Raw genomic sequence first — 26,511 nt, forward strand, 5'->3', positions numbered from 1 at the left:
ATTCAGGCTAAAGGGAATCTAAATGTGAAGTCTTTTACTCACGCCATCAATGGACTTTAAACCTCATTACCTGATCAAACCCCACACAATTCACTCAAGAACTTCCTGAAGACAGTGTTCTAAAGCTCAATGAGAGTATCCCGGTTAAACAAAGGCTTATGCATAAAGAAATGTAAATATATACAGACGCATTGTTATACTGAAATAATTTTATTCATTGACAATAAATACAAATGTGTGCATGTTAATGAACACAGAAATATAAATATAATTTTGAAAAATTTACATTACTGCCATCGTACACACGTTTATTTGACATTACATGTCAATGTGCCCAAGGTTACACTGTTCAGGTGTCCAAGTGCATTTTACGATGTAGTCCCACGCTTCCAGTGTCGGCTTCCTTACTCCACGGTGTGAAATAATAACAGGATGGCAGCACATTAGTTCTGTGTTTCACAGCCATTTTTTACAGCAGTTTATTGATGCGGGAGGGCTGAAATCAGACGAATGATAAATGCTGGAATGAACCCATTCAAAGAACTACATAAAGACAAAGAAAATGGCCAGGAGCCAAACCTTCATTGCAATACAGAGAGTTTTAAGGTAGGTGGGGAGCTCTGTTTGGGGGAGCTCTGTTTAGGGAGCCCTGTTTGGGGGAGCACTGTATGGGGGAGCCCTGTTTGGGGGAGCCCTGTATGGCGTGGCATGTTTGGGGAGCCCTGGTTGGGGGAGCCCTGGTTGGGGAGCCCTGTTTGGGGAGCCATGGTTGGGGAGCCCTGTTTGGGGAGCCCTGTTTGGGGAGCCCTGTTTGGGGGAGCCCTGGTTTATAATGTTACCGTACATGGCCCTGGGTCTCCTGTGTAGGAGGTGAAACAGGAGGTGAGGGAGGAGAAACACTCGGGCGCTCACATTTACTTTAAGGTTGCAGGCAGACGCTCGAATCCACAGCGACTTACAGAGATTAAATTTTTACGTGTGGTTCATTCATATGGACGCCACAGCCTCCAGGTCAGGAGCTCAGTCCCGTAGGGATTATCCTACGCTGCTGAGAGGAAGAGCCGTTAAAGGGGCTGGGCTGCTGCTTCATCATCTTCCTCTTCTCCATTCCTTCACTGCTGTCCAGCCTCATGAAGGGCCCACTGAAGAGCTCCCCCAGCAGGAAGCTTGTGGTACGCCTCCTCCGAGATGTGCTCCACCTGCAGGTGCCTCCCGGGGCCCTCTAGCGCCACCCCGTGGAGGTGTGAGAACAGCAGCGGCAAATCTCTCATCAGGGAGTAGCGGGTAGCCAGGCCCAGCACTCCAGGCACGTCCGTTTCTCTTGAGTAGTCAAAAATAACAGTCATGTATTTGGAGAGGCCTTGCCCCCCGGCCTGGGCCCGAGCCAGCGCCTCCCCGATCAGAGACACAGCAACGATGGCTGCGCCTCCTTCCCTGCCCCCTGCACCCTCCTCTGCGCTCCTCCGGAGCTCCTGCTGCAGCCCCTGGGAGCAGACCACCAGCACGAAGTCACTCTCCTCCAGCCTCCTGCACAGCCAGCTCATTAGCCCCTCCTCCGTCAGACTCAGCTCCTCCCACAGGTCCAGAAACACCTGCAAAAATGAACACAACAGACTGACCTACAGTCCCACTCACAGCCTGACTAACACACACCAGGCTGAACTACAGCGCCACTCACAGCCTGACTAACACACACCAGGCTGAACTACAGTCCCACTCACAGTGTGACTAACACACACCAGGCTGAACTACAGCACCACTCACAGTCTGACTAACACACACCAGGCTGAACTATAGACCCACTCACAGCCTGACTAAAGCCGCGTTTCCACCAAAATTACCCGGAACTTTCAGTCCCAGGAACTACTTTACCAGGAACTAAAAGGTTCCTGCAGCCAATGGTTGTCTGCGTTTCCACCGGGGTCTAAAGTACCGCGAAGATTAGGCAAATTAGCCCACTGACGTTGTCGTCGGTCCATCTGTCATATAACCGGGACAGCCCGGAGGGGTTTATTTCACTTATATACAACGGGTTACCAACAATGACTATATATGGTTACTTTTGTATTTATTGATTTTCATATATCCTCTCAAACACATTCATTATGTTTTTATGCGAACATTCGCTTTCATGTCTTGACATCCGAAGCGACAGAATGCATTCACATTTATATGTATAACTGGCAACAACAGCAGAAAACATGCACACGTTGTAAACAATTTGCTGTTTGATTACTTTCTCGTCGTCAATTCCATATAGGTTAATGGCAAAATGACAAGAATAGAACGAAAACTCGGACTTGCGTGAAAATGTAAATTAGTAGTGGTACAGCCACCGTTTGCTTTCCTTCGAAGTTACTGCTAGCCGAGCAGCGAAGTGTGCCCTCCAGATGCGAACTATGCACCATAAATTAGTCCATAGTCTTCCTGGTCTTTTCGTGGAATTGAAAAATGGCAGTAAAATTGAGTAAAATTACGGCAGTCTGAAAAAGCTAAAGGGAAGATTACTAGAATTAACCTGTTATTTTACCCGGACAAAAAGTGCGGAAGGCGATTTCCAGTTTGCTTGTACTGTATCACCAATGTTAATTACGCGGAACTACCGCATACCTCACATAACTGTATCAAACGTTTTGAGTCAATTACAACGGACTAACAAAGAAAATCCGGAAGAAAATATTCAGCAACCGAATTAATCCGTTTGAATGTTTTGGTAGCCTACGTAATATGCTGTCCCAGCACGAATGCTTAGCATTTTATAAAACGAATACTAAAGCAAGAAAAGAACAGAAGAGCACACGTTATAATTCCAAGACGTTGACAGGCTATAACCAAAAGTAGGCTACTGCGCCGCATAACATACAAGTTTGATTTGAAGTTATTATGAAAATAAATTGGTTTGCCGCTGCATATTTTCAAACATGGCGGGTAATGGCGGAAAATAAATACAACACAAATGTTGCGAGTACTCGACCAATCAGAAATGTTCAGCGCTGCAAGCTCCACCCAAAAGGTTCCTGTACTTTCGGAAAGTACTACCCCTCGAGCAGGAACGTTTTGGGGGGTAAAACAAAGCCCCCAGAACTAAATTTAGACCCTAGTTCCTGCGGTGGAAACGCACTGAGTTCCTCAAAAGGTTCCTAGTTCCGGGGTATAGTTCCTGCGGTGGAAACGCGGCTTAACACACACCAGGCTGAACTATAGACCCACTCACAGCCTGACTAACACACACCAGGCTGAACTATAGGCCCACTCACAGCCTGACTAACACACACCAGGCTGAACTATAGACCCACTCACAGTCTGACTAACACACACCAGGCTGAACTATAGCACACAAATGCTCTGTTAAATTTCTGCCCCCACCTGTGTGGCAAAATGCTGTTGAATGAAGGCAGCCAGAAGCATGACTGCCCTAACGTGGGCGGGGCCATCTACGTTTGAGTAGCAAATCAGCAGTCGAGGGGGGCGAGGCCTCGCAAGAAGGACCAGGTTTTGCTCCTGAAGCACACATTTGGAATCATGCTGCTTAATGACATCTGAAAAAGGAACAGGAATAGATGAGAGACAGACACTGTCCAACATGACAGGCTACTAGCATTTCTACCTTTCTGCCTTGAGGCTACTAGCATTTCTACCTTTCTGCCTTTAGGCTACTAGCATTTCTACCTTTCTGCCTTTAGGCTGCTAGCATTGCTACCTTTCTGCCTTGAGGGTACTAGCATTGCTACCTTTCTGCCTTGAGGCTACTAACACTGCTACCTTTCTGCCTTTAGGCTGCTAGCATTGCTACCTTTCTGCCTTGAGGGTACTAGCATTGCTACCTTTCTGCCTTCAGGCTACTAGTATTGCTGCCCAAGTAGCAAAATTACTGGTAGGTATCTTGGCTGCCTTTTGCTGTTTGTGTGTGAGCGTGTAAGTGTGTGTGTGTGTGCGTGTGTGTGAGAGTGTGTGTGAATGTGTGTATGTGAGTGTGCATGTGTGTGTGTGTGTGTGTGTGTGTGAGTGTGTGAGTGTTTGAGCGTGTCTGTGAGTGTGACAGGCATTCGTTGTAATGCGCTGTGTGTAGCCATAGTCGCTGGACAAATTGCTATATAATAGCTGTCCATTTACCATTTCTCTGCTACCTGACAGCTGACTGATGAATGTGGCTGCCCGGGCAGAGACGCCCCTCCAGGGCCAGATTAGAGGTGAAGACTGAAGCCCGGCAGCACCGCCGGTCTCCAGGGCCAGATTACAGCACCTGTGCCCTCGTCTGCCTACCTGCAGCCACTTTGGTCTTCCTCTTACTCCCTCTGAGCTTCTTCTGGTTGATGACGAGAACAAAAACTACAGACAAAATGGCCAGCAGGATGAGCACCGGTAAGAGCAAGGCCAGGAGGGACCCATCGGTGGTGAAGGACGAAGGCTCTGTGAGGGCAGAAGAAGAGAAGAGAATGGACAGAGAAGGAGAGAGGGAAAGAGAGAGAGAAAGAGTGAGGGAGAGGGAGAAAGAGGGAAAAGAGGGAGAGAGAGGGAGAGACAGAGAGGGAGAGTGAGAGAGAGAATCAGAGGGGGAGACAGACAGAGGGAGAGACAGAAAAGGAGAAAGAGAAAGGGAGAGACAGGGGAAGAGAGACAGAATTAGAATATCATAAAAATACTGAAGCAGTGCTGCCCTGTCCTAACTGCAAAATACATACTGCACATGGACCAGCTTCATAAGTTTATCCTTTATTAGCTAAAAAGAACAGGTTGCACCACAAAATCAAGTTTTTATGTAGAGCCTAGAGGCTACAAAGCAGGATTGCACAGTTAGCCAGATAACTTCCCAAACCACCATGAAATGACTACTGAAATATGCTTATTATCAGCCTACCAGTCATCAAACTGTATGACTGACACTCCTAACCAACAAGTACAGATTCAAATCGATAGCCTAATCTTGTTCACAGAATCTAGCTGTAGTTGAGTAATCCTGCTTTGTGACACCTCTGGTGTAGATAGCCCCAAGCAATCAAACAATTCACACACTGTGTGGCCCCATTTATATTCAAGAAATTTTTTGACAGCAAAATCATCAACAACTTGATCCTCATGACATATATAATGATAATAACTGATGCTCATGTCATGGTCAAACCAAAGCAGATATTTATTCATTCATTGATTCAAATAATGGCAAATCATTCAATCAATCAATCAATCAATCATTCGGTAAAAATCTGATGTTTTGATGAAATTCATGGGACTGCAGTGAATCAGTGTCTATTGACATTGTGCCACTTAAAACACAAAAACAATGTTTAATTTTATTTATATTTTGATTTATTTGTTGTGGCATTGTTTAGGACTAAAGAAGCATGTTTGAAGTGCTTTTTATTTCTTTTCATTTAACATTGTATTGTGTACATTGTTTTTATTTTTTAATATTGCATTATTTAGACTGGAAAGCAATACACTCAGAGGCCCATAGGTGAGGCTGCGCTTACCTTCCTCTATTCCTCTCACTTGAAAGTCGAATGTTTTCCTGATGGCGTCTACCACATCAGCGGCAAGCTTCAACAAAAAAACAAGCGGAGAACAGTGTAACAGGGCGCACACGAGAACACACACACACACACACGCACGGCAGGTAACACGCTGGGGCCTGCAGGATTCTCTCCCCAGGTACGCACCTGTACGCAGAGCACACACCACAGCAGCCTCAAAGTTTTTTACGCTTTTATTTTATTAAATACATTTCGGATGGGATAAGTCACAAAAACGCAACTGAATTTGAAAGGAAACGACCCAGGCGTCTTTGTTTAATCCCAAACTCTTCTATTACAAACAATTTCCTGTTATCTATCGCATGTGTGTACCTCGGGGGAGAATGACGACACAAACACACGGGCGCCACGTGGCTGCGTTTCCCATCCTCTCCTTGGCGAGAACAACGGCTTTCATTCCCTCCAGCTACACAGAAATCAACCCCCCATCTCTCAGCCGCAGAGTCTGTCATTTCCTCCCTAAGGCGTCTGAATCTCCATCCCTCCGCGAGCCAAAATGAGGAGCAAAGGAGCCCAACACTCCCCTCACAGGAATAGCGGGTTTCTGGTTCCAGATGAAGCCCAACACTCACCTCTCAGGAATAGCGGGTTTCTGGTTCCAGATGAAGCCCAACACTCACCTCTCAGCTCAGAGAAATAACAGGTTTCTGGTTCGAGATGAAGCCCAACACTCACCTCACAGGAATAGCGGGTTTCTGGTTCGAGATGAAGCCCAACACTCACCTCACAGGAATAGCGGGTTTCTGGTTCCAGATGAAGCCCAACACTCACCTCTCAGGAATAGCGGGTTTCTGGTTCCAGATGAAGCCCAACACTCACTTCACAGCTCAGAGAAATAACAGGTTTCTGGTTCAAGATGAAGCCCAACACTCACCTCACAGGAATAGTGGGTTTCTGGTTCGAGATGAAGCAGTCGGTAACGGTGGTGGGTCACGTTGGCTGTGGGGTTCTGAGAAAGGAAGCAGGACGAATTTAAGTTGAATTCATGACTGTTTCACTTACTGCCCAGACAAAAGCATGACTTTATTTAGCCAACATAAAACAGCAGGTTTCCACGCCTTGTGTGTTCAATTAAAATGCATGTTTGTTCACTTGGAGCACCGCGTGAATCCGGTAAGCAGTTCGGTTTGGACCTGACCCACAGAATATGTGCACAGCACGAAACCAGGTTAAAATCTCTATAGCTCAACAGAAAATGCGCTGCATTATAAAGAAAAAAAAACTGTATGTGTGTTTTCTGAAGACCAAGGTGATTGATGATGACTTTTTCTCACTTAAAACGAATCACCACTTACGAAATAAATAAATAAATAAATAAATGAATCAGTTTGTCTGAAAAGGTGTTTAGGGAGAGTGCACTGAAATCTCACATTAGCCTTCTTCTTCAAGTACTATTGGTTTCCTATAGTTGGAATCAGTCACGGGTGGAAGACGTTTTATTGCACCTCTCTAATGAAGAATTTTGGTGCTGAGCTGCATGTTGCTTCTCCTTGCAAACCCACAGTGCTTGCACAGGAAAAATGTTTCATGATGAAAATTCATGAGAAATTCATGTATGTTGGAATACTGTGACTATCACACTTAACTGCAATATTCAGATATACTTGCGCTTTCCCACAGATTTCCATCATGAACTTTCCAACTTTCTATGGTTTTATATGGGCTCTCAGAGAGGAGCACTTTACAAGCAGACACAAGACCAAATTATAACAAAAATGTCATCATAGTTCTTACAGTAATTGATATTTTGTGAAAAAATACAGACACCTGACCAGTGTTGATACAGTCAATATTCAAGCGTGCGTCTGCCGGCTTCTCATTCGCTCACTGTGTTGTCCCAGAAATCTAAGCAGGTCAAGTTGAGTTGAAATGGGATGAGCCTTGGAACTGGCACAGATATTAGAAATACCCCCTCCCCCCGCCCCGCCCCAAGGAGTGTACGTACTACTTTAATTGTTGTGTAATTGCGTCTCCCTCCTCCATAGCACCATGAGAAATACTTGTTGATTCCTAGGTTTGGCGGCGCGAGATTGAAGGTCACAACAATGTCAAGTCCGTGCTGCTCCACTTTTATATCGCTTGGATACCAGTCTATAAACAGAGAAGGTAAATATTAAAAACATGAAGTTTTAAACTCCAAAGCAAGCAACACATTTACACACACTTACAGTATATTAGCACATTACGCACTGTACACATGGGGGCGCCACATGAGCAAACATTATATAAAACAAAATGGCAAAAAACCTTTTCGGCAATAATGGAAAAACTTGTCAGACTTACATTACTTCTGCAATCTAAATATGCTTCATTTTGACTGATGATTATATCATATTATAATCTAGTTTTAATTATTGTCCAATAATTCATCATTGAGTCACTGGAGTGCAAGATATTTTTCAATTTTCCGATGCAGGGAATAAAATAGGTAGAGAAAACAAAAATTTTTTATGGGAAAAGAATTCAATTTTACTCTGAGAAGAGCAACACGAAACAGAATTCCTAATGTTTTGGCTCGATTGTTCAAAAAAGCACTGGACTCACAGACAGAGAAAAACAAACCTAGGGCATTCGAACGATTGATATTATTCACACTCTGATGTGCATTATACGTGAGCATGTGTGATAATCCACAATCACAAACATTTTAGGCACGTTCTCCTTCTGTGTGGGCAGTGGCGGAAGGTGCAGGGGTCAGAAAGTAAAAGTCCTGCCATGTTTTTCTTCCACCAATGAACTCAGCCAGCTGATTTCACTCATAAGTTCAAACTCCTGGCTAAAGAATTCTGCTAATTAGCAAATCCAGGTGATCAGAAACAAAATACTGGGAATACTGGGAAGAATACTGGGAAAATACTTTCACTTTCTGAACCTGGATTTTCCAGCTCTGTGTGCATGGCAGCAATTTATCATTTTCTTCATCATTTTTTATTCATTATTTATTGTAAAGTATTTATTTAAATGTTTAATTAGGTGTATTCACTTGTCTCTGTTCAAAGTGTAATGCTCTCTGTGGCCACTGTATGCATGTCTCCTCATTCTAGGTGGAAACATGAGTAATTATAAATGAATAATGAGAATACAGTCAGCACTTACCCTTCTGACACTGCTCAAGCCCGTTCTTCTCAAGGCAGGCTGTGGAGAAACTGATGGTTTAACATCTGACTGAGGAAAAGAGCTCAGCCTGCAGTGTTTCCCTCAATAAAACGGCTGAGACCTACAGTAGAACTCCGACTGGGCACGTACCAGGCTTGAGGGAGGCACAAGAACAGTCACCTAGTTTCACATGCTGATGGACTCTGAAGTCAGAACAGTGTGTGAAATGGCAGCTAATGGATATTCCCATGGTGCAATAATACTGCTGTATCATTTTCCAGCAGGTACTCTTTACTGTTGAATAGCGTAAATAGTACTTGCTGTGGTAAAATAGTGTAAATAGCTAGCTTGTTTACAGTGTGTGGAGAAGTACTTGCTGTGGTTGAATAGTGTAAATAGCTATCATGCTTACAGCACATTGAGAAGTACTTTCTGTGGTAGAACAGTGTAAATGGCTAGCATGCTTACATTGTGTGGAGAAGTACTTGCTGTGGTAGAATAGCGTAAATAGCTAGCATGCTTACAGCGTGTGGAGAAGTACTCGCTCTTGTAAAAGTTGCTCCATTGCTCTGGGACTGGCAGGGCCATCACTGTGACAGCAAATTGGGCATCCAAGGCCAGCTGGAAGGGATCCGATCTGTACACCTAAACAACCAAAAGGTAACGCAGTCACTGATCTCTCCTCTTCAACAATCGCCCCCCTCTTTCACAGTCACTGATCTCTCTTCAACAATCTCATCTTCAACCAAGTACACCTTAAATACACATTTATGTATGTTCTCTTCCATTGTTTTAATGAAAATGGGTCCCAGTCCTTTCATATATTGGCGAAAGCGAATGGCTGTAAGGTGTGTGACTGTAGTACCCTGTCCGCTTCGGCCGCAGACAGAGTCAGGTTGCTCTGGAACAGAAAGAGCTGGCAGTCCGTCTGCGTTCCTCCCAGAGCCTGCAGAGACACCTGGAATCCTCGCAGGAAGGAAAGCCCTGAAACAGACATAAAACAGCACCTGCTTAACCATTACCATTACACTGTTACTCTATAGCACCATTACACTGTTACTCTATAGCACCATTATACTGTTACTCTATAGCACCATTACACTGTTACTCTATAGCACCATTACACTGTTACTCTATAGCACCATTACACTGTTACTCTATAGCACCATTACACTGTTACTCTATAGCACCATTACACTGTTACTCTATAGCACCATTATACTGTTACTCTATAGCACCATTACACTGTTACTCTTTAACACCATTACACTGTTACTCTATAGCACCATTACACTGTTACTCTATAGCACCATTACACTGTTACTCTATAACACCATTACGCTGTTATTCTACAACACCATTACGCTGTTACTTCATAACACCATTACACGGTTACTCTATAACACCATTACACTGTTATTTTATAACACCATTACACCATAACATCCTCAAATGATTAATCCATAACACAGCTATACCATAACACCGTTACAATGCTACACCATGACATCATTACATTATTATACCATAACAGTACTAAACCATTATACCATAACTCCCTTACATCATGCCACATTACATAATTTAGTACACTTCTACATTATAACGCCATGCACAGTTGATCATGATACTATTATATTGTACGATTAGTTGCTAATTAATAAAAAAAAACCAATTAAATTTTTAAGAATTAAGTTGGGCTTCTACATGTACTTTAGACATAAGATTGTTTTAGTTTTGAGACCAAGAGGAGACTACATACTGCACTATTACATGAAGCATGCAGGATATCAGAAAACAGGAAATGGAAGACGAGAGCACTCAAATTTCAGGCATACGGCCTTGTAATCGCCCAGCAATCTGCTTGCTAGTGGACAGTAGGGCTAACTGGCACCGCAGGAACTCATTGGATGTAGAACATGGGACCCATGCAGTTGTAGGGTTCGTTACCATAGAGGCTGGGTCTCCAGGAGATGACGGCGATGTCATACAGAGGGCTGTCATTGGGCAGGAACTCCACAGTGATGTCATGAGGGGCGTGGACATAGTGCTGGCACGCAGTCGGGATGTGCACCCCCAGGAACAGGCTGCAGGGCCAGGGCACACAACCTGCGCACAACCAAAACAAGGGCTGCTTTCACAAAACCTGCGTACAACCAAAACAAGGGCTGCTTTCACAAAACCTGCGTACAACCAAAACAAGGGCTGCTTTCACACAACCTGCACACAACCAAAAAAAGGACAGCTTTCACACAACCTGCGTACAACCAAAACAAGCACAGCTTTCACAAAACCTGCGCACAACCAAAAAAAGGACAGCTTTCACAAAACCTGCGTACAACCAAAACAAGGGCTGCTTTCACAAAACCTGCGTACAACCAAAACAAGGGCTGCTTTCACAAAACCTGCGTACAACCAAAACAAGGGCTGCTTTCACAAAACCTGCGTACAACCAAAACAAGGGCTGCTTTCACAAAACCTGCGTACAACCAAAACAAGGGCTGCTTTTCATTTCTGCCATGTCTGCCATGTGGAAAATGAGCTTTACAGCTGAATTTCACGACTCAAGTTCCCCATGTTCGCTATAAATCTCATTTTGATAAACAATATCCAAACAATATCCCTCCAAATGTGCTGAAATGTGTGGTGACTATATGGATTCTTTTTTTTGAAAAGAGACAAATATGTTTCACAGCAAGGCTTTTCTTTAAAATGTTTTCCTATTGTGAAGTGTGGCAATATCTTTCCTGACCATGATAATTAATTTTATCACACCAGAGTTTGCAAGTCTTGGTCACACAGGCATAAGTTTCATATGCAGCCGAACTGGTGGAACACAAGGGCCTGATTTACCAGCAGGGGTCACTAGTGAGCAATGAAACACTGTAACCTCAGACTAGTTCTCAGAGCTGCCGAGGTGCGGACCCAAACACAGAGACGTACTCAGGAAAAAAGGTTGGTTAAGGAAAAAGAGCAACAAACATAACAAGCAGGCAAACACACCTGAAATACTAAAACTATAATACAAACACCACAGGTGAACATGATACAACAATGAGGCGCGACTGCAAACAATGAGTAACTCAATTATACAATAATGACACAAGGACGGCTTGGAGTAAAGCCACACATCCTCCCACAAGTTTGCGTGGCATCGCTCTCCCCTCCCAGTGTACAGTGTACACGTCAGATCTTTAACCTGATCGGTTATCACACCATGTTCCCTGTCTTTTGGGTGGCCTCCCCGACTTGCCTCTCATCGCCAGCTATCCCAGCATGCCTTGTGGACGCGGAAACTCAGCTCCCATTGAAATTAATGGAGGTATTTAGGAAGTTGCTTCTTGTCAGAGGATGTGTGTCTTCACTTACGTAACTAACATCACACAAGTGCTGACAATAATCCAATCAATAATCCAATCAACCGCCAATTACCAGGAACAAAGATCAAATTCAAATCACATAAACAGAGAGATACACTAGGGATGTTTAACTGGTGGCCTCTGGTGGTCAGAGGCAGGAACTACGACACGGCTGAACCCCTCCCTCACTGGGAGATGCTAGAACTAATGTATATCAGCCTACTGGGCTGCCAGTCACAGTCAGCACCTGTGTGGTCAGGATTCAACACCTGACCATGGGGTCCATCCACACACTGGAACAGAGTTTTAACAGATACCAGACCATGGGGCCCATCCACACACTAGAACAGAGACTTAACTGATACCAGACCATGGGGCCCATCCACACAGTGGAACAGAGCATTAAATTCTCATCAAGAAAGTTCTCATCGTAGCATTATCTCACAGACAAATAGAATCTAACTAGCAAGTTCCCAATGTTCTAACAAAGCTTTTTGCTTGCTGGCTATGTGAGTGTGGATCTGGTTGGGCTGCATGTGAAGTGTGTGTGTGTGTATGTGTGTACATTGGGATGGTAGGTATGCCATCCTGCCAAGTTATGCCTTGGCGGGGCGGCATGCCCCATACCTATACAGCACCGAGAGTTTGGCACTTTTCAGAGTTCCCAACAAAATAACTGCAATGGCCACAGACTGTCAGCCCTTAAAAACATTCATTTCTGTACATTCTGACCCCATTTTAACAGACATAATTCACAAAGAACTTCACACGTCCACACAATAAAGCCCCAAACTTAGGGGGTTTTGCATTTCCTTGTTCTTCTCCTTCTTCTTCTTTATCCTGCTAAATGCAGCAAGCCCACAAATAATACGTCTTCCCATTGGACATTTAAGGTACATCAGCCAATAAAAACACCGGATGCACACGCAAAATGACATATAGAAGTGCACTCGTTTAAAACAGCAAAACTTTGCTGTTTGCATGTCCCCTTCTCTTTCTCTAATAGCTCACCGGGTAGCATGCCTACCTACGACACCTCAGCTAGCTAACACTAAACTCAGTCAAAATGCCAGAAGCGAAACTTTCTAAAGTGTGGCAACGGTACCCATCCCTAGTAATGACGCAATATTATGTGCGGTTTGCATGTGAAATGATAGAGAATGGATTTGAGAAATATAAATGAGTTTCCCACAAAAATTATACAGCAGTAAAAGAAATATTTAAAATTCTTTGGCAATTATTAATTAGTGAACAAGCTAGCTTCCACACAACACAAAGACGGCGACCGTCAGTTTTTAAAAACATGTTCTGTTGGCTGAAATAACATCACATGTGCGCTTCTTTATATATACATTTTGCCTACGTATCCGAGTATCCTACAACTGGCCACTTTAATTAGATGTTATTGCCAGTTGTAGCTAAATGACCAATGGGGAGAATTATTGATTGTGGTACTGGAACATTTGTGATGACGAAATCGGCAGGACAAAGAAGAAGAAGGTAAAAATGCGACAACAAAAAAACGTTTGGGCCTTCATTGTGCGGACGTGTGAAGTTGTTTGCGAACGCTGTTCATATGAGGACAGAGGGTACGGAAGTGCGTGTTCTGAAGGGCTGAGCAGCACGGCGGGCGGCACACGCGCGTGCGCACGTGGCGCGCGCTGTTTATGTGGCACGTCTGATAACGACAGAGCGGGCGTGGCTGGTGCTGGTCCGGAGGAGCCACAGGGCTGTGCTCGCTTGTGCTCACACCTGGAGCTCAGCGACCAGTTCAGACTGAAGGAACAAGGCGTGGTGAGCCAACTGCATAATAACTGCATTACTGATAAGTTAAGAGCTGAGCGACAGGAAAAACCAGCAGAGTCTGTAGCCCTGCAGGACTTGGGGCTGGCCACCCCACCCGGTAAGAGAGTAAAATTAGTTCCATACTTACTCCCAAACATTTCCTCGGTCGAGACACCTAAAGTCATCGAAACATCTTCTCTTGTGATTCTGCAGTATTCACAGATGGCCTTCCCCTGTAATAAGACGCATGGGGTCGGGGGTTAATATGCATGCAGAACACAACATGTTAAAATAGCCGTATTTCACTCTGGGAGATGAGAGCTGACCTGCAGACATGTGTCCGACTCTGTGAGTTACCCATGAGCCTTCCTGCCCAGCAGTAAACTCAACTAGCTTCAGGCCAAAGAGCACTGGTGCCAAAACAACCTAGACTGGGAGCCAGTTACACACTTGGAACTATGACCAGGGCAAGAACATTAAACAATGAATCAAGCATAGCATTACATCATTCATAAGGGCACCCTTATCCCTACAAAAAAACTAAGTACAAAAGTAAATTTGAAAAGGGAGATCACATGGCACAGAGTGCAGTGCAGCCAGCTCTCAACCTATATGCACTTTGCACAGTGTGACCGGAGATTCACTTCCAACCATGGCACTGCACTGTAAATTGATTCCAGTGCTAGTTTGTACTTGGTAGGATTCTTGTTTGCTGAACAGCTTACTCTACAGGGTTGGAGTCCTGATCGATGTGGTCACTTCTGGCACTACGATCCTTACTTCACTCCAGTGTTTCTTTTGCACCTCTACATCGTGAACCAATGCACTTGTTGTACGTCGCTCTGGATAAGAGCGTCTGCTAAATGCCTGTAATGTAATGTAATGTAATGTAATGTAAAATCCCAAAGATTGCATATTTGATTTACAAAACATCCAGCGTAATTATTCAAAACTACATGTAAGGTTGTGCTACGCTTGGTGTTTTATGATAAGAGAACAAAAGCAGTCTTGCGTACTTCAGAATGCCAGTGCAGACCCCTCATAAAGCCGCCTGTTCGTAAACCTTCGAAAAGTGTCACATTTCAGGTTAATCATATCTGAATTAGCCATTTTATTTTGCCGTGCCACACTGTCACAGACTCACGGTCCACTTTGCAGTCATATTCAGAATGACCTACAACTATTTACCGGCAACGTGCCACAGTTTGACAGGTAGCGATTGCTAGCTGGTTTTACGCCTGAAAAAATACCGAAACAAAAGAGAAAATCACAACATGACATTTCACTATTTATTTCCACTCAAGGGTGGCCCCCATACCCCCCATTAGCAGAATTATACCTTCACAGACCAGGCCACCTAACAGCCCTCTCACTTCATTTTCAATTAAAAACTTTATTTTTTGTGTGGGTACTTCTTTCACAGAATTTTTTTACTATAGAGCCAGTACATTTTTCCCGTAAGATTTCCCTTAATTGTAACTATGAGGCCTATCCCAAACCGTGAATAACAGGCCCAGTCCTCCTCCACCGAAAATTACAGTTGGCACTATTCGAGCTAGTACAGTTGGCGCTATGCATTCTGCCAAACCCAGATTCATCTGTCAGACTGCCAGATAGTGAAGCGTGATTCACCACTCCAGAGAACACTTTTATACTGCTCCAGAGTCCAATGGCGATGTGCTTTACACCACCCCAGCCGACGCTTGGCGTTGCGCATGGTGATCTTAGGCTTGTGTACGTCTACTCGGTCATGGAAACCCATTTCATGAAGCTCTCGACGACCAGTTTTTGTGCCGATTTTGTTTTCAGACGTAGTTCGGAACTCTGTAGTGAGCGTTGCAACTGAGGACAGATGATTTTTATGCGCTACACACTCCAGCGCTCGGCGGGCCCATTGTGTGAGCTTGTGCGGCCTACCGCTTCGCGGCTGAGCCGTTTTTGCTCCTAGGCGTTTCCACTTCACAGTAACAGGACGTGCAGTTGACTGGGGCAGCTCCAGCAGTGCCAGGACAGTGCCACGTTGAAAGTCACTGAGCTCTTTAGTCGACCCATTCTCCTGGCAATGTTTGTCAATGGAAATTGCATGGCAGTATCTTTGATTTTATGCACCTGTTAGCAATGGGTGGGTGTGGCTGAAATATCCAAAACCACTAATTAGAAGGGGTGTCCACATACCTTTGGAAATGTTGTGTAGTTGGCAGAGGTGGGTAACCCGGCTTCAAAGAGTAAAAAGACTGACCATGTATTTGCTCCACCACCATGCACTAAACCAGCTGACTCTAATTAGCATAGCTCTTCAGCATGATAGGAGACCTAATTATTGTAATCAGCTGGTTTAGTGCATGTTGGTGGAGCAAATACATGGTCAGTCTTTTTACTCTTTGAAGGCAGGTTACCCACCTCTGGTAGTTGGCATAGTGTTTGAATGTGGTACTTGAAAATGAGACATGAGGCATTTTGCCAGTGGCTATTTGGGCAGGAGAGACTCTGAAGCAGATACCGACAACTGGGCAAACATTTCAGGAGTCAATGTTACTGTTACTGTTACTGTCACGGTCACGGTCACTGTTACTGTCACTGTCACTGTTACTGCCACAGTCACTGTTACTGTCACTCTCACAGTCACTGTCACCTATACTGTCTCTGTTACTGTCACTGTCACTCTCACAGTCACTGTCACCTATACTGTCTCTGTTACTGTCACTGTCACTCTCGCTGTCACTGTCACTGTCACTGTTACTCTCGCTGTCACTGTTACTCTCACTTTCGCTGTCACTGTTACTGTCACTCTCACTGTTACTGTTACCGTTACTGTCACTGTCACTGTTACTGTCACTGTCACTGTCACTATCACTGTTACTGACACTGTCACTGTCACCGTTTCTGTTATTGCATGACCGTCTCCAGCAGCTCTATTCAAAACAACACTGTACCCCACATTACCTTGGCCTTGTAGCAACAGAGAATTTCGACCACAGTTCTTTCAGGATTCAGCATTTTCTGCTATTTGAATCTTACACTACAGTTAGGAAAGCTATAAAAATGCACAAAAAATATATAGTTTTATTTTTTTTTAAGTACTCTAATACACTGAATAATACACTTTAAGATATGGAGGCACTCGTTAAACCAAATTTCACGGGAGCCCTATTTGCAATCCTGCTTATAAGTATTTAGGAAATTCACACAATATGCAAGCATTTACCCAGGACAATTTAAAGATAAGACGCCATCCGCAGGATATTATAAAAGTAATAAAATAATTATCTGTCCGAATCTGCACGCTGTTCTCATGTTGTACAGTGACCTCAATGGAACAAGGCTGTTTGGCAAAATAGATACAATGAAATCAAGCTAATGCTAACTAGTGATTCTCTTGATTTACAGGCATAAAAAATCACATTTCCCTTGACCAAGGAGCATGCAAAAGTGTGCAATGCTAATCCGACCCTAGCTTGACTTGCTCTATTTGCACTTGACCTTCGGTATGCACTTGTTGTACATTGCTTTGGATAAAAGCATCTGCAAAATTAATGTAATGTATCGCGGAAGATTAATTTGACTCAGAAATTGATAACCCGAGCCTTGTTTTAGATCTGTTTTGTGTAAGGACTGGAAAAACCAGCTGGAGAAATGTGAAAAGCTGGAAAAAAACAGAAACACCCTGAGGCAGAACGCACACAGGCTAACTACTCAACGATGATCTGAGACTTCTGGTGTCTATTCTGTACTGTCTGTTAAATATTTACAGTGAATTATGTCTACAGGCCTTTTTTCAAGATTAATGGCTGCGTCAGACCTTTATCCATAACACTTTTGATATTTGTGTTATTTCTGCAAATATCCGCCAACATATTTTTGGCTGCATCTCACAATTAAGTCCTAAAAGTTAAAATCGGTCCCACAGAAATTAACACACGCTAACAGCAAATGTGATATTAGTTTCACGTGAGGAGTTCTTTACAGTGTAAGCAAAACAACTAGCAATAAAGGACGAGCATTTTTTTTATACCAATACATAAATAACCATCTGCACAATAACCAGCTGACATGAGTCTCATTTGCAAAACAAATGATGTGTGACATCAGTGCTTGAAAGGCTGAACGTTAAAGATGTTATGACAGAAGCCTAAATTTAGATTCCATAAGGAAAAATGTAAATTAGCATACTGGGTCAGGTCACACACCGCGTAGACACAGCTGGGCTGGGTCTGGGCAGTTTGCCCAGTGCCGGTGTATATCAACCAAAATGTTTTAGATGATGAATAGAGCGTGTCAAATTAGTGTCGGAGAGTTATCTTTGATCAAACAAGCTTTAATTAAAATAAAGGGCGTCAACAAAAAAAGAGGTCTCTTTTAGAAATAAATCTTAGTTTAAAAAAAGGGTGTCACGTTAAAAAAGGAGAGCTCATTGATCAAAAATCAGCTCCAATTAAAACAAACTGTCTGAATTTTAAAAAGGATCTTTGTTCAGAAATGTAATTTAAAATAAAGGGTGGGAAAAAAATTATTACACATTTGCTCAGAGATTGGCTCTAATTAAAATAAAGGGTGTCAAACCAACGAACAGGGGCTCTCTTTTATCAGGAATCAGCTTTAATTAAAATAAAGGTTGGGAAATTCAGAAAAATGAATTGTTATCCTGGCAGGTCGAAGATGAGAAATGCATGTGAGTATGTCGTCTTGTCCCTCGAGTTTTCAGACACAGTGCTCTTGGAAGAGAGAAGGATTGACACTGCTTCACATCACCCTTCCTCACTTAACAAGTTCCACTTTGCATCCCCGGGTTAGCCTGTTTGCTTTGGAAGTAAAATAATACGATATATTATCCGTAAGGGACACATACGTTGTTTGCCATGAAGAAAATCCAGGGGCTAGCTGCTACACGAGGATATTTGCAGAAATGCATTTCATAAGTGGACCACACTAGTGTCATTTCTGTGCTGTGACTATCAAGGCAATTTAGTCAATTGCAAGTCACCTCAAATGCAAATGGTCCTGCTCTTCCAGGTAAACAGTGTCTTCATAAACTTCCTACACATAATTATTCCAAATGTTATGATGGTGACAAGCATTTGGAAATTAAAGAGAAACAAACCTTCCACACATAGCATCACCTGTAAAATTATCACAATTATTAAGCCAAGATTTATTTGCTTTAGTTCCTGCTTCTACTCTTCTCATTATTTCAGTGTGTGACTGGAAGGAACCACACCTGTACAATACTATGGGCTATATTCAAACACACCACACCTGCACAATACTATGGGCTATATTCAAACACACCACACCTGCACAATACTATGGGCTATATTCAAACACACCACACCTGCACAATACTATGGGCTATATTCAAACACACCACACCTGCACAACACTATGTGTATATTCAAACACACCACACCTGCACAATACTATGGGCTATATTCAAACACACCACACCTGCACAATACTATGGGCTATATTCAAACACACCACACCTGCACAACACTATGTGTATATTCAAACACACCACACCTGCACAACACTATGGGCTATATTCAAACACACCACACCTGCACAATACTATGGGCTATATTCAAACACACCACACCTGCACAACACTATGGGCTATATTCAAACACACCAAACCCGCACAACACTATGTGTATATTCAAACACATCAAACCAGTGCAATCCCATGGGCTATATTGAAACAGTTACTGTTTACAGCAATAGCATTCAGTAAACTGATTTACCAGGTTTCATGTTTGATGGTGAATACATTACAATGAGCATAAACTGAAACACAGTGAGGTAAAATATCAGGTGCAAATACAAAATATGCACTTGGGACAGTGAGGAAGTGTTCAGTTTAGGGTCTAAGGGAGCAGGGTGGGGGTGGGCGGGGGTGTGGTTGGGACAGTGAGCAGGTGTTAGGGTATGGGTCTAAGGGAGCAGAGTGGGGGTGGGCAGGGGTGTGGCTGTTGCTGAGGAAGAGTCCCCTAACTGAGGAAGAGTCCGCTTGCTGTGGAAGCTTAGCTGTAGTCTGCGGGATGCAAAGAAGCACCTGGCGACACAACGAGTTTCGGGGGAAAACCGTGGACCTCTACACTCTCCCGATTCGCCAGTGAGTTCGTTGGACGCAGTCGCAGATGATTGGCCATCTCAATTTGGGGCGGGGATTAGAGATGCCCAGCCCCACATTGGTTACCAAATTCATAATAAAAGAAAATAAATACATGTGTATATCCTCAGGAGGCATAGCATGACTGTACAAGCTGCTATGGAGTTGCTTGAAGTGTATTTTCTTATTTTACACCTCAAACCCATTAATGCCCCATACTAGCCACTGTCAAGGTCATGAACTTGTATCTAAAATATCCTTCATTGCATATAGAATAAAAACACTAAAACAGAATTAATGCTTTATTTTTAAATCAATGAAGTGAACCATCCCTTTAACTTTGTCTAATAAAGGAAACCATCCCTTTCACTTTGTCCAATAAAGTAAACCATCCCTTTATCTTTGTAAAATAAAGTAAACATGTTTTCTTCACAAACGCAGCTTGGGAAGTTAGTTTTAATGACTACTGATCTTGCCAGACTGCTTTCAAAGAAGGAAAAAAAACGTCCTCTCAACTATTTATCAAAATGAAAGACACAGGTTGATTGAATCTCTGCCAATGTGTGGAATTTCAGTTGTTTAGTTATTAATTATTGGGTTTGGCTTCTTCAGCCGCACCCATTGCTAACAGGTGCATGAAATCAAGCATCCACCCAAGCAATCTCCATAGACAAACACTGGCAGCAGATTTGTCATACCGAAGAGCTCAGTGACATTCAGCGTGGCACTGTCATAGGATCCCACCTTTCCAACAAGTCAGTCTGTCAAATTTCTGCCCTGCTAAAGCTTCCCCTAAAGCTGTCATCGCTAAGAAGTCAGCAAGTTTCTGAATTAGACACACACACACACACACCTGCAGTGAGACAGTGAGTGAGAGTTTCCTTCAACACTAAAAAGGCCAGAGCGATCCCATCAATCTTTGGAGACTTTAACTCTGGAAAGGCAGCGTTTTTTCACTACCTTCCACTGCCGCGCTGATGTCCATCAACATCAGACGTATCCAGCATTACAGCATGGATTTCTGCAGCAGCAAAGACCTAATTTCATAAAGATTAGAAAACCATATATATGAAAATCAATTTTCTTGATATAAAGGACACAACTGAATCAATTTCAACTTTTGTATTTCTAAATTATAGTGGTTTTGTTACACAGGCTCAGTCAAAATGTATCGAGGAGGCACATTACAGGAACACTGAGAAAAGTGCTAAAGTGGAGATAAAAAAACACAAACTGGAAAAGGTAGTTAAAGAAATACAAACAGCAATATTTCTGAAAAAGTAATTTCTTCAGTCAAAACGAATTCAGCACATTTGTCCCTCCCTTCTCCTTGGAGCGCATTTTTACATGGCCTACGCACCATTCATCCCCTCTTATCAATTCCACAGACAACGTGCAGCCTTTGGTGGTTTGCTGGGACCGCACATGCATAAGTTACATTTTGCACGGCTGTCATGTAGCTGCTCTGTTCAGTTTACTCAAATTCTCAGTTTCAGTCAAAACCTGAAAATATGTTGGTGGCGTTATCTTCGCAGTTCTAAGTTCATCATTTCTACGACTACAGAGTCCACACTTATTCATCCCCACCCTGAAGGCTTCATCAGCTTCATCAGCTTCACCAGCTTCACCACACGATTGCAGTGAATGAGTTTCATGTGATTATACGTGCAAAATTTGTTTTGATAGCACTTTATTGGAAAATTCATATCAAAGCGCCGGTCATTCAGTTGCTGAATAGTGTGTTGCGGTAGACTCATGTTCGCACCTGGGTATGAGCATCTGTTGTATGGCGGGGGTGTGGGGGGGGGGGGGGGGGGCGGGGGGGTTGCAGGGCTTTCATAAATACTCCAAATATTTGTTATAGCATTTATGGCATTGGAGGTATTTTAATTTTAAAAGACAGACACAGGTTGTTGGCTAATGACACACCCAGCACTGGCTCATGTGGCTCTAAAATCTGACCCTGTCTGCAAACAAGTGTTTCCTCCGAGCAAGTTTTCAGTATAACGGGGGATGTTCAGTCTCCCTATCGCTCTAGACTGCCCCCAACTCATGTGCAGGAGCTTGTCTTCACAAAATACAACTCGGGGAAGTTTGAGTAAGAGCATAATAGCTGAAGATGTATTCCACCCAGAGATGCGTTTCAATTTTTTTCTTTAATATACCCAAGCTTATGCAAATCAAACATACAGGTAAAGTGGGGCTTCAAACAGAGAGAAGATTATAAGTATTAACAAACAAAAAACAACAAAACATGTCAGCCTTACATTCTATCTCAGCAATAGCAGTGCCAGTGATTATAATGGCAAATGGGATTTTTGGCATTTTATACAGCTTTGGGTTAAACTCCACACACTTCCGGTTTTAGCTACACCCACTTCCGGTTTTAATACAAATACAAATACGAATACAATTAATTTTGTTGGCTGAACAAATACAGATACAAATACAAATAGTGGCATCTCCCTCCACCCCTAATTCCCAGTAAATGTCCACTCACACACATTCCTAGTAAATGTCCACATACAGACATTCCTTAGTGTCCACACGCACACACATTCCTAGTTAGCGTTCACTTACACACAGTCCCAGGAGATGTATGCATATGGACATTCCCAGGAAATGTACGCATATGGACACATTCCCAGGTAATGTATGCATATGGAGTCATTCCCAGGAAATGTACGCATATGGACACATTCCCAGGTAATGTATGCATATGGACACATTCTCAGGTAATGTATGCATATGGACTCATTCCCGGCAATACAGCAACAGAAAATCACAAAATATTGCCGTGGGACAATGAATTACTGAATCAATACCGGACCTGAAATCAGATTAAATGACGAATGAGATTGAGATTCCAGCCATTGGAAAGCTGAAGGAAGATACCAAAAACGGCTAAGAAGGAGCCAGTCTTACCTTGATGATGCAATCGAGAGAACAGTTCTGTGGCGAGATTACAGAGACGTCCTCCTGAAGACAGAGGCTGCGGACAGCGAAGGTGTGGACCAAAGCTAATATCACTCTCCACCCCATCTTCGTCCGCTCCAGTGAATCCTTCTTAAAGACAGCGGAGGATTTCCCCAGGCATGCTGGGAGAACTGCCGCTACCAGTCTGCTGCTTCTCAGGGCTGACAGTCATATTTCTCAAACTTCAGCCATTGTGGGCTGTCATAGACTGAGACGTCAGAGAAGCCCATGGGGAGGGAGGGAGGGAGGGAGAGAGAGAGAGAGAGATAGAAAGGGAGAGGGAGATAGAGAGAGGGAGGGAGGGAGGGGAAGACAGAGAGAGAGAGAGAGGGAGAGGGAGAGGGAGGGAGGGAGGGAGGGAGAGAGGGAGAGAGAGATAGGGAGAGGGAGGGGGAGAGATAGAGAGAGGGAAAGAGAGGGAGAGGGAAAGAGAGAGGAAGAGAGAGATAGAGAGAGAGGGAGCGAGAGTGTCAGAGAGAGAGTGAGAGAGTGTGTGTGTGAGAGAGAGGGTGTGGTGTCTTAAGGCAAGTTGTGTTTTCCACACTCAAATAGGCACTTATGCATTCCTGTAATTTCATAACATGAACAGACTATCCCATACTTGCTGATCCATGTTATTCCTTTGCTTGTGAAGCAGAACAACAATAAAATACAATACCACAATTACATTTCCTATTAAAAATACTAGCTTAATGATTAGGGAACTGTGCCTGTACCTGGGGTTGTAGGTCTGAATCCACGCTGGGACACTGTCATTGTATAAATTACTTAAGTTAAACTGCTTCACTAAATGTCCAGCTCTATACATTGACTGGATGTAATAGAATGTAAGTTGTGCAAGTCACTCTGGATGACATCTTCTGAATGTCAAAATGTGAATGAATAATCTGTATCCCAGCAGATCATCATGGCTACTCTACAGCTGAATAATCTGTATCCTGGCAAATTGTCATGGTGCTTCTACACCTGAATAATCCATATCCCAGCTGATCGTCATGGTGCTTCTACACCTGAACAATGTTTTAAAAAAGAGATGAAGCATACGAACTGTGGCCCCCCAGGGCCAACCTTAAACCATCAATCAATCATCCAGGCTTCATTTAAGAACACATTTCATAACTTTGCAACACAATGCGCTGAACACACACACACACGCACACGCACACGCACACACACACACACACAAATGTCAAGCACACTAAAAGGAGACAAAAGTACAATGAAATGACAAATCCAGGGATTAATCAGATAATAAATTAATTAATTAATTATATTAATTAAAGATTAAAATTACTAAAAATAAATACGTATGCACTAGGTAAAAGCAATGCTAAAAAGGCAAGTCTTGACATAGACCATAGAGATCTGCTGGGCACATAGTGTACGCATATCTGCTAAATAGCCAATTGCTTTTTTGTTTGATGCAAACTATCTTGGTACTAATAATTTACAACACAAAGGAGCCAGCTATGTTTGTCTCACACTTTTGGTTTGTGCTGGCGGCAGATCTGCTGAGCATTGTGGGATAAATAAATGCAAGGAATGTCACACAGACATTCCCATGATGTACCGCCTTTCCCATGATGTACCGCCTTTCCCATGATGTACCGGGGCGTGAGGTTGCTTTAATCCCCCTCTCCCATGATGCACCGGGGTGTGAGGTTGCTTTAATCTCCTTCTCCCATGATGCACTGGGGCATGAGGTTGCTTTAATCTCCCTGTCCCATGATGCACTGGGGCGTGAGGTTACTTTAATCTCCCTCTCCCATGATGCACCGGGGCGTGAGGCTGCTTTAATCTCCTTCTCCCATGATGCACTGGGGCATGAGGTTGCTTTAATCTCCCTCTCCCATGATGCACTGGGGCGTGAGGTTGCTTTAATCTCCCTCTCCCATGATGCACTGGGGCTTGAGGTTGCTTTAATCTCCTTCTCCCATGATGCACTGGGGCGTGAGGTGGATTTAATCTCCCTCTCCCATGATGTACCGTGGCATGAGGTTGCTTTAACCTCCCTCTCCCATGATGCACTGGGGCGTGAGGTGGATTTAATCTCCCTCTCCCATGATGCACTGGGGCGTGAGGTGGATTTAATCTCCTTCTCCCATGATGCACTGGGGCGTGAGGTGGATTTAATCTGCCTCTCCCATGATGTACCGTGGCATGAGGTTGCTTTAACCTCCCTCTCCCATGATGCACTGGGGCGTGAGGTGGATTTAATCTCCCTCTCCCATGATGCACTGGGGCGTGAGGTGGATTTAATCTCCCTCTCCCATGATGCACTGGGGCGTGAGGTGGATTTAATCTCCCTCTCCCCTGATGCACCTGGGTGTGAGGTGGCAGGATTCCATTTCAGCAAAGGCTTCCTGAAGGTCATGTTCTCCCGCTTGGAAGTTACTTCCCTTCCCGGAGCTCATACGGATTTCCTTTTGTTGTAATAAAGTGTCTGATGGAATCCATCTCCATGCAGCACAACAGGTCCAGCTGGACACACCTTGAGCAGAGGCATTTAAATATTATGCCCCATCTCTTTTCCTGTCCTCTGCTGATTTTGATTGTGCAGGGGCCGAAACAATCAACTCCCGCGGACCAGAATGGAGGTTGATGGAACCGTAGCCACAAGCAGTGGGTAGGTCAGCCATTTTGGGCACAACAGGCTTACTACGCCACTTCCTACACTCTTCTTACGCAGTACCACAGCTTTCCGGAGTCTGCCACCCACTCTGATCAAACCCAGGAAGAGCACTAATACTGGAGCGAGGGATCAGAAGACACAGGTTTATCAGCTTTCAGAGCACCAAGTTCTTCCGGGAAGCTCAAGCAAGAACTAAACACTAAACACTACACCGAAGAAAGACAAATAATACGGGAAACCACTGGAGAACAGCTAGCAAACACGGCAGATAAGTAACCAGGAGTCACAACAGACAGACGCTAGAAAACAAGCAGGGGATACGTGGTAAGGCAACAAAGACGGAGCGAAGACTGAACAAACACATCAAACTTAAATACAGAGAACAATCGGGTGAGACTAATGACTAATGACACACATTACATTACATTACATTACAGGCATTTAGCAGACACTCTTATCCAGAGCGACTTACACAACTTTTACATAGCATTTTACATTGTATCCATTTATACAGCTGGATATATACTGAAGCAATTTCGGTTAAGTACCTTGCTCAAGGGTACAACAGCAGTGTCCTACCCGGGAATCGAACCGGCGACCTTTCGGTTACAAGTCTAGTTCCCTACCCACTGTGCTACACTCCGCACACAGGTGAGGAAACCTAACCAACCAATGAAACAATAACGGAAAGACTAACAAGAGTTAGACCAAGTGAAGCATCCAGACACTCGAGAAACAGGCGGGGACGTAATAACAAGGGAAGCTAAGCAGGGGACACAAAGGGCAGGGCTAGGACGGGGGACCACTAGGCCTCTGGCCTCCAGGAACAGTGACGGGGGATTTGTCACATGCAGGGGTGTAACTCCGGGGCAGCTCGCTCTCCCATGACCGCCATTCTGATAAGTGGTCATCAGGCATAGGGTTGTCCCAACCTCTGGCCCCTTTCCACAGTAGGGCTTGGGCCCTTGTTGTGAAAGGAATTATATATCCAAATGAGTCGTACTGGGTTGCCAGCACATGATATAC

General features: G+C 43.8%; 1 protein-coding gene across 1 annotated transcript; it reads right to left on the bottom strand.

Moving 5' to 3' along the window:
- Window positions 1–800: 800 nt before the first annotated feature.
- si:ch211-207e14.4 (interleukin-17 receptor D) lies at window positions 801–23,037 on the bottom strand. The gene is made up of 12 exons (XM_035381156.1): window positions 22,803–23,037; window positions 13,920–14,004; window positions 10,578–10,736; window positions 9,493–9,611; window positions 9,152–9,272; window positions 8,628–8,666; window positions 7,477–7,622; window positions 6,406–6,480; window positions 5,472–5,538; window positions 4,264–4,410; window positions 3,367–3,539; window positions 801–1,592 (listed from the first exon to the last, which is right to left on the bottom strand). Exons 1-12 carry the CDS (start codon window positions 22,917–22,919, stop codon window positions 1,113–1,115), a joined length of 1,728 nt encoding a protein of 575 aa, XP_035237047.1. The 5' UTR covers window positions 22,920–23,037; the 3' UTR covers window positions 801–1,112.
- Window positions 23,038–26,511: the final 3,474 nt, after the last annotated feature.

This window comes from Anguilla anguilla, chromosome 11 (genome assembly GCF_013347855.1).
Source record: "Anguilla anguilla isolate fAngAng1 chromosome 11, fAngAng1.pri, whole genome shotgun sequence".
NCBI classification, from domain to species: domain Eukaryota; kingdom Metazoa; phylum Chordata; class Actinopteri; order Anguilliformes; family Anguillidae; genus Anguilla; species Anguilla anguilla.